At 39.7% G+C, this 9,495-nt stretch overlaps 3 protein-coding genes across 3 annotated transcripts in view; 1 reads left to right on the top strand and 2 right to left on the bottom strand.

The window, feature by feature from the left end:
• Nucleotides 1–305, bottom strand: part of Pmar_PMAR003771 (conserved hypothetical protein) — a gene marked incomplete at both ends in the record, with an annotated part of 5,453 nt that extends 5,148 nt beyond the window's left edge. The window contains 2 exons of the mRNA XM_002785332.1: nt 96–175; nt 219–305. Coding sequence (XP_002785378.1) covers nt 96–175; nt 219–305 — 167 coding nt within the window. The remainder of the gene's footprint in view (nt 1–95; nt 176–218) is intronic.
• Nucleotides 306–2,401: 2,096 nt separating this feature from the next.
• Pmar_PMAR003770 (hypothetical protein) lies at nt 2,402–4,677 on the top strand (the record flags this gene model as incomplete). The annotated part of the gene is made up of 6 exons (XM_002785331.1): nt 2,402–2,476; nt 3,181–3,260; nt 3,311–3,353; nt 3,813–3,881; nt 4,478–4,583; nt 4,634–4,677. 6 exons carry the CDS (start codon nt 2,402–2,404, stop codon nt 4,675–4,677), a joined length of 417 nt encoding a protein of 138 aa, XP_002785377.1.
• A 1,176-nt stretch (nt 4,678–5,853) lies between these two features.
• Pmar_PMAR003768 (hypothetical protein) overlaps nt 5,854–9,495 on the bottom strand; it is a gene marked incomplete at both ends in the record, with an annotated part of 7,212 nt that continues 3,570 nt past the window's right edge. The window contains 5 exons of the mRNA XM_002785330.1: nt 5,854–5,952; nt 6,857–6,897; nt 7,323–7,375; nt 7,423–7,503; nt 7,741–7,815. Coding sequence (XP_002785376.1) covers nt 5,854–5,952; nt 6,857–6,897; nt 7,323–7,375; nt 7,423–7,503; nt 7,741–7,815 — 349 coding nt within the window. The remainder of the gene's footprint in view (nt 5,953–6,856; nt 6,898–7,322; nt 7,376–7,422; nt 7,504–7,740; nt 7,816–9,495) is intronic.

Genomic DNA, 9,495 nt, shown 5'->3' with positions numbered 1-9,495 from the left:
TTCACGTAAAACGGGTGAAACTTCATTGTCACCAACACATGTAGTTGATCATGTGCATATTTTCCCATATCAAGAGTTGGAAATATTCAACATACTTTTCCAAAGGTGTTTCCTCTTGGCTACGTTGATTCGTTCGCCGACGGGCTGTCCAATACATGATACCGGTACATGCCAGCTAAGAAAAAAAACTTTTTATGAGAAGAATCTCATGTCCTCACCATAACAGCGAATACAAAGCGAAGACTCTCGCTGTCGAGAGCAGTCACGACTTCACCTTCGTCAAGACTTGTCTGTGGTATTGACATAATAAGGAATAGTGGAGTTTCACCCGTGAACACTAGTGGAAAACAGATTTCACATCGCTATGGTGCTCGCTCCCACGTGCTTCGTCTGACTGCATACTCGATTCATAATCGGACATATTGAAGATGGATTTAATGGAGTTTTACTCGTTTTACGCATAGTGAAAAATATATTTCGCGACTACTACCGCGAATATCGGGTTTTTCACAGAGTATTACGACGCCACTTCACGTAAAACGTGTCGTGAAGATCCAATGTGATAGAGAATAGCAAAATGTCAGCTCTAGAGAGATCAGCTCCCCCACTTCACACTCCTGTCAACGTGGTTTAATACTAATCAAAGACATTCAGCGAGTGTGCTACTAGCTACGGTGCTTGCTCTCGAGCGTGATGAGATGGAATAAAGAATCCCGTGACCGTACGGATGCGAGGAACATCTGCTCACCTCTGCAGTGCGAATTGCTAGCGGAGCGATGCGATAATCATCCGCATTGGTATTTTACCAAGTTGGGCTCAATTAAATACCTCATTGGTAGAGTAGTTCGACACAAAACGACTCTAGAAAAATTCATGAGGGGACGACAATAATTCGTTAGTTAGGCGACTTCACCTCCGACAGGGTTGTTAAGCGATCTGGCAAGTCAGCAATACCTAGGCAGAATAGCAGAGGGGCCTGACTGTACAAAGTCGATGTAGACTGTTTTCACTCTCCTCAAGACGCCCTAGCAGGCTTATGCCTCCAGATATGGGGCTGAAAAATGGAGGTAAACCATTGTGAAATATCCTCTTTCTGTTGATGTATGACATCAAATTAGGCGCCCAGTTATAGATATACCTCTCCAGTAACAGCTAATATGGCACGATTTTAGCACGTGTATGCTGAGAATACGTGGAGAAAGTTTTCAACCACTTTTCGGTTTCTCACGAACTACGAAGGGTAAGGCCTTGGAAGTTGGAGCTTATATCTTGTGAAGCCTAAGAGCATACCTCCCGGAGACGCAAGATGATACTTGTTAAGGTCACCGTGTACGAGCCGGAAACCGGATATGCTGATAATATGCGGAGACGTGTTTGTATATAATTTGCTTCGTGCGTGCGCGTGCAGAACTTGTAATAACGAGGAGCTCTCACCGAGTATAGAACTTAGTATTGGAGCATGTCCTTGATTTTTTCAGTTCAGTTCAGAGAATGGGAACGCACTTCATTTTAGGAGTTTACACACGACTAAGAGTAAACAAAAACCTACGAAATTTTCCCGAATTTTCCTCACAATTTCCGTGTCGTCACGGAAAAATAGCGCAGCTTTACTGGCGCCGATGACGTCCAAAATAGTCGCTCCTGGAAATTCGGTAATCTGTGGTACGAACATGTTACCAGTGTAGAACTACCACTTCTATCATAAACTCACAGAGGTTGTATGCTCATGTAAAAAACCACGACATTCTTATGAAGGTGACACACAAGGGTGCTTGTGTGGTCCTCCGGGACGATTGCACGCAGATGCGCTACGGTCTGAGAAGGAGATTAACGGAGTCTTTATCTTCATATTGACGAGCCGCTCTCCTTCTCACGAAGAGAACTGAACATACTTACTCCGGTGTATCCTCAAAGTTGAAGTCATCGATCACATTTGTTGGCAGTTGAATAATGCCTGCCTGTGTAACGAAGTAAAACTGTCGGGCTTCGGAGTATACCTGCACGCATGTGCAGTTGGTGAAGTCATCCTGCCACGTTACTTACTCCATATTCATTAAATAAATTCTAGAGTTCACAATCGTATTATACGTGTGAGAAGCACTTCTGAGTTTAGAATATCGATGTATTAAATGCCTCCCAAGTTACCAACGACCGTAAGGAAGTAGTCGTTTTCGCCTACTCTCCCGCCCATAATCTAAGGTTAACGGAAAAATAAAACTATAATATTATAACAATTACATACAGTCTCCTCTATCTTTAATTTCATATGAAGCAAGTGACCGGGCTCTTCCTCCACCTTGCGTTTATCATTTCAGCTGAGGGTTACCTCCGTACTGGAGATCATCATCCGAGACGTTCTCTGGCCGATATTGAATATAGAGTGTATATGCAGGGTGACACGATGCCCGGGGAGAATTTCAAGCGCTGCCAGAGTCACCTCTGCTACGTTGCAGTAGATGTTGCTACCAGCAAGAACGTGAGTTCGCTCCGGGCTAGTGTTGGAGTAGGAATATATGTAATCGCTTTCCCCAGCTGCTGAGCTCAGAAGAGTTTCCTATACAGTGTTGGAGTAGGAATATATGTAATCGCTTTCCTCAGCTGAGCTCAGAAGAGTTTCCTATACAGTGTTGGAGTAGGAATATATGTAATCGCTTTCCTCAGCTGAGCTCAGGAGTTTCCTATACAGTGTTGGAGTAGGAATATATGTAATCGCTTTCCTCAGCTGCTGAGCTCAGAAGAGTTTCCTATACAGTGTTGGAGTAGGAATATATGTAATCGCTTTCCTCAGCCGAGCTCAGAAGTTTATATACAAATGTACAAAAACCAGCAAGATTTCCCTCGAAACTCCCATACTGTCACCAACACATGTAGTTGATCATATGCATATTTTCCCACACTGCCACGAGCGGCTTGTTTTCGACTATCATAAATTTATATAATAGTCCTTGATGGTGCCATGATACGGCCCTTATACAGATGTGTATATTATCAATTTCCACGGTATCGAATGATACTAGTACATTCATCGAAAATTGGAGCTTCACCCTATTGATATGAAAAGCACTAGTGAAAAATATATTTCAAGACTACTGCATATCACCGCGAATTTCGCGTTTTTCATCGGGTGATCTACGTTAAAATCCCCAGAAAAATGGCTGGTGAAATGTGTGTGTCTCTCAGACCGTAATCGGCATCATTCGAACGGTTATACCCGATAAGGACATCGACGAAGATTTAGACCATCTAATCAGAGAGAAAATGTGAATGATCAATTCCCTTTCCGCAGGAATCGCATTTTTTCTCTTCACAGTCCCAAAGCCGATAAAAAAGGCGAAATAGGTCACGTTGAATTGGTAAGTGTGGAGAGGTCTAAAGACTATCATATGAAAGGAAACTACTATCCTTATATTATTCAATTCATTAACAGTGTGAACCAAACCGTTATATAAAGTGATATTGTCATCTTTGAGTATTCGAGTAATATCAACATGATAACAATGTGAATCCATTGACGCCAACGTTTTAGAAACGTTTTGTAGTCTATAGTCGTACTAGTCCCAAACTGAAAAAAAATCTAGATATGCATAACGGTTCGGTTCGCAGTGTATATTGGAGTTTCACCCGTGATATGAGAAACATTAGTGAAAAACATATTTCACGACTACTGCAAGGCGCAAATACCGCGTTTTTCACGGAGTTTTACGCCATTTCACGTAAGACGGGTGAAACTCCAATATTACTATCATAATTCGCAATGTTATCAAAACTGTTAGATATGATCAGTATGAACTTTTCTCATTATCAACTTTCAGGTTGAAGTGCTGGAAGACTGGCGTAGGAAGGGTGTTGCCACAGCTCTCATCAACCATACATTCAAATATGTGAGTGTCAGTATTGGAGTAGGAATATATGTAATCGCTTCCCTCAGCTGAGCTCAGGAGTTTCCTATACAGTGTTGGAGTAGGAATATATGTAATCGCTTTCCTCACCTGAGCTCAGAAGAGTTTCCTATACAGTGTTGGAGTAGGAATATATGTAATCGCTTTCCTCACCTGCTGAGCTCAGAAGAGTTTCCTATACAGTGTTGGAGTAGGAATATATGTAATCGCTTTCCTCACCTGAGCTCAGGAGTTTCCTATACAGCGTTGGAGTAGGAATATATGTAATCGCTTTCCTCAGCTGAGCTCAGAAGAGTTTCCCATACAGTGTTGGAGTAGGAATATATGTTCGCTTTCCTCACCTGAGCTCAGGAGTTTCCTATACAGTGTTGGAGTAGGAGTGTATGTTCGCTTTCCTCAGCTGAGCTCGGGAGTTTTCTATACGGTGTTGGAAAGTTTCCAATGGAAACCAACAAGAATTTCCTTCCAAAATCTCCTCACAATTTCCATATTGTCACCAACACAGTTGACCATGTGCATATTTTTCTACATTGTATATGAGAGAAATGATTCGCATTCAACAGCAATAAGCATGTCAGATCGGTATGAAAATGCCCAAGGTCGTTGCCATGTATCTCATTGTGAATCCTCTCTCCAAAGGAGCTGTTGAACTTTACAAGAAAACCAAGTTTCAGTTCATCATAAGTAAGAATTCAAACATGTTTCTTTTTCGCTGATATCTTCAATTTTCTCAGAAGATGGAATATGCGACATTTATGCTCGTTATGATTTCACGTGATCGTGCGAAACGATGATAAACTCGTCAGACTTCACAGTGAGTTCGCCTTTGATTGTAGAAAGAGCTCACAGCTACCTTAACACATATTTCATTGTCATTCGAATGATGTTGATACATCATCATCGCCATCGCTGTCCTAAACCGCAGCAGCTCGTTCGGGTGAAGGACCCCCTTAGCCAAGCTTATGGTTAAATAGTCTGCATCGATTGAGTATAACCCGGCTTCAGCCTCTCAAGGCATCTTTCCTCTGCTATTATATACAGTGTAGTGTTATCTCAATGGTCAATTTACTAAAACAATTGTTCGTTGAATTCCGAGGAGCTGTCATTTTTCGTGTATATGTGGATTGCCACATATACTGAGTCAGTTGTTATCGATCGGCTTTCAAGCACAACTTGGTTTGGGGTTTCCAATATTTTCTCGTGACAGGAACACTGAGTTCGCACTCGCCAGATCACAGCTGTGACATACAGCGTTCTTTGAAAACTAATTTGCGAGCTACGACAACAACATATACAACAACAACATATACAACATATACAACAACAACAACAACAATATACAACATATACAACAACACATATGCATAACATATTCCAACTCACCTCATATAGAGAGTTGCTCATATATAACAACATAAGTTCAGTAGTACGTCCTCCTGGTGTGAGAAAACATGCACATGGTCAACTACAGAGTGCCCCAAATCAAATGGAGTTTCACCCGTGATTTGAAAAACACAAGTGAAAAATATATTTCACGACTACCCCGTAGTGTGAATATCGCGTTTTTCACCGAGTTTTACGCGACTTTACTTGAAACTGGTGAAACTCCACCAGTGAATATGGACGAAAAGCAATGGAGTTTCACACGTGACATGAAAAACACTAGTGAAAAATATATTTCACGACTACTGCATATCACCGCGAATATCGCGTTTTTCACAGAGTATTATGATGCCACTTCACGTAAAACGGGTGGTGAAACTAAAAGCATTAACTCAATTGAACACGATACTGCTATTAACATAATACAATCTCAAGCACATGAAAATCATAATCATCATGAACCAAACTGAAGCCCACTATCTTTCACTCATGTATTTTGAGAAACAACAGTTTCAACATTCTAGCTTCGTAACTGACATTTCAATTCGTTACATCATCAGCCAAGATCATCTCACGTGACGGTCCTATTCTTTTTCTTATTAATGGAGGCAGCGGCCACCGCAGCTGCCGCAGCTGCCGATTTCACAGCCGCGGCAACGCCCAAATTATTCTGAAATTTACAACTGGGGAATTTTTTAGCAATTTTTCCCCATAGTCGGAAATTGTTTCTTACGCAGAGAAAAATAATATAATACCAAATATTACGACGTCATTAAAACTGAAAAAAATTGTATCAATTTTTCGCTTTTTTCCCCTTCTTTATGCAGAGAAATAATATAACATCAAATTTTACGAAAAAAATTTGAGCGTTTTTTCATTCATATTCGAATTACGCTACTTACGCAGAACAACAATATATCATGAAAGTTTACGACGGCAGTAAAACTGGAAAAATTTTGTACAAATTTTTTCGCACTTTTTTCCCACATACTCAGATTCTGTTACTTATGAAGAACAGTAATATCTCATCAAATCTAACGGCTTCCGAACAACTGAAATTTTCAAACTGGAAAATTTCTGCATTTTTTTGCATTTTTTCCTCGTATTCGGGCTCTGCTATTTGTGTAGAACAAGACATTTAATTTTCCAACAATCACTTTCTCGTGAAGTGGCATAAAACTCGGCGAAAAAAACGCGATATTCGCGGTGATATGCAGTAGCCCTGAAATATGTGATGTGTCTGAAACTTCACTTTAGAATTTTTCTCGTTTTGCTGCAATGACCGTACCAAAATTTGCGGAAAAACGGTAAATATCCAACACTCCTAAAAATAGTTTCTTTGAATGACAATCCAAACTGAGGAAAAAAATCTTAAATCGAATTAAAAAAGTTGCTTTTTTCAAATAAAATAGTGCTTCTACGAACTCAAACTGAACAATCTATTAATCGGGCGCGCGCTATCACGTTTGCCAGTACTACACACACTACATAAAGTTTACAAATTTCAATCAGAGTTTTTCATCAACATCTGAGTATTCTGTCATAAACTCCTATTCGTGATGCCCCCTACTTACAGGGTTATTTTCATCCCTTCCGAATTCACTTGATTCACCAACTAACAAGAAAGTCCGATTGGACATCATCGCTGGGAAAAACCGTCCGAAAGTCGGAGAAATAATCACTGCTTTAAACACTGGAGTTTCACCCTAGTGATATGAATAAAATATATTCCATGACTACTGCATATCACCGCGAATATCGAGCTTTTCACAGAGTATTACGCCACTTCACTTAAAATGGGTGAAATTTCAGTAAAGGCCAATTTGATATGCAAATGCGCGCTATTTTCCAAGCTCGATGAGAATCGATCTGAAACTATATCGCATATACAAAATATTTTTCCTTTTCTCAGCTGACCTCATAAGTTTTCTCACTACATTATGAAATCCACCCACGATTTTGGGTAGAAGTATACAAAAACCAACGAAAATTTCCCACAATTTTCATATTGTCATCAACACAATGATGATATACACTTACCCGCATCAGCAGCAGCTTGGGCAGCCGCATTCTGAACTTCGATTATTTTTTCCCTTGAAAATAACCGATTCGCAGCAAACGAACAGCACTCACTGTTTACATATCAATAGGACTAACAACAGTTTCTATGTGCTTGCCGTGACGAGCTGCTCGGTCGAGGAAGTTGAGAATGTTATGGTATCTTTGAAAATACAGTATGCATTAATTTGACATTTTCCGAGATAAATGAGAATCGCATATACAATGTAACGATGGCTATGAACATGTGTTGTGATGATGAGAGTACCCGTTTGGGACTGTGATGATAGCGATAACTTGTTCTCCAAAATAACACACATTGGCATATCGAGTTTACACTGTATAAAACTACTATAAATCAAAAAGCATAAATAATCTGTCCTCTGTAGTTTTGACTCACGTATCATCACGAATAACAACCATATCCTTAGCCATATTCTCAGCAAGAGCCAGGAAACATCTTTTCGCGTAGTACCTGCTGCAATTTCACGACCCGTTTCATGTCAAGTGGCGTAGTAATACTCTGTGAAAACCCCGATATTCGCAGTGATATGCAGTAGTCGTTGAAGTTTGTTTTTCATATCACTAGGGTGAAATTCCACTCCACTTCACATCACTTTAATCTTGATACAGTATAAATCGTAAATGCGCATGGGCGACTCATTCCCACGCTGCGAAAACTCGTGTAACCAAAATTAACGCTATTAATGGTAGTTAATACGTTTTCAAAAAGATCTGCTATTTTCCTCACTAAGAACAGTCGACGAAAAGTTGAAAAATAGCATTTTTTCAGAAAAGGTGGGAAAATCACCCGAAATTCTGAAAAAAAATACAAAATTTCCCTGAAAATATTGCATTTTTTTCCAAGACCATACCACGTATCCATCCCCAACTTGCGATCCATCGGCTCCAACGACTTCATCACTCGAGAAATTCCAAATTCAAAATTACCTGATAAAACTCCAAAGCTAATACGAAGAGGAAAAACCCGTCATTTTCTCAAAGTTTGAAAACACCACGTGAAACGAAATAAGAAAATTCGGTGACACTTTATGAAATTAAAAATAATTTTTTTGCCGACAAAAATGACGTCGTGGATTTCAGCGAACAATAGTTCCAACTTAGTTTTCTAATAAACGAACGCTGAGAACGATTTAACGTGTGAATCGTTCGAAGTTCCTGTCACGAAAATTAACTGACGTTTTTTCCCGAGTGAAAACGATCACATGATATAAACCATACAAGGTTCTCATAATACGAAAGGAATGCTCACAATGGAAATGCACTTTCACACAAATTCCAGTTTTACGCACCATTAGAAAAAAATTATGGTTTCCTCAGCCGAACTCAGGAACCTGGAGAAATGTATAAAAAACCGAGATTCTTTTAGCACGTATGCTCAGAGTATTGGTAGTTGCGCTGTTCATACTCTTTACGTGCATAGCTAGTTCGTTACGCTATAGTCTTCACGGTATTAAGAAGTCTTTCACTATCCTCCTCTTGTGGTGGCCGTCAGCTTCTACAACATTGAGAATTTTCTAATTTTCACCAACGCGTATTGGTGACCGTATGCATATTTTCCAGAACTTTTTCACTAATAAACTGCGCAATAATTCACAACGAATTTAATAGAGTTTCACCCGCGAAATGAAGAATAAAAACACTCCAAATTCCACATCATGAAAAACGCGTAAAACGTTGATAACCATTTTCAGTTCGCGTTTCCCAACCCAAACCTCATCCCACCTTTCGAACAATAAAGTGTACCAATAACCAAGTTGATGATACATAAATGATATACTCTCGGAGGAGGCGACGAAGATTCTAAAACCACAAATTCGCATTCTTCCATAAAAAAATTTCCCGAAAATTTCCGACACAATAGTCTGTCCCCCTTACCAAAATTTCCATCAACTTCCCAACTGCTTTTACTGTGAAAAAAATATAATTTATATTTCATCATTGAAGTTTCACCCTAGTAAAAAAATAGTGAAAAACATATTTCATGACTACTGCATGCCACAGCGAATATCGCGTTTTAACGCCACTTCACATAAAACGGGTCGTGAAACTCCAGTGTACGCATGCGCAGAATTTCCCAAAATTTCCCATATTTTTCACCATAGCTCATCAAAAAACTCACAAAAAAAGGAAA

The sequence above is a fragment of the Perkinsus marinus genome, assembly GCF_000006405.1.
Source record: "Perkinsus marinus ATCC 50983 genomic scaffold scf_1104296933060, whole genome shotgun sequence".
In the NCBI taxonomy this organism is placed as follows: domain Eukaryota; phylum Perkinsozoa; order Perkinsida; family Perkinsidae; genus Perkinsus; species Perkinsus marinus.
Note: the sequence above shows the minus strand (reverse complement) of the source record. Positions and strands in the feature narration are given on the sequence as shown.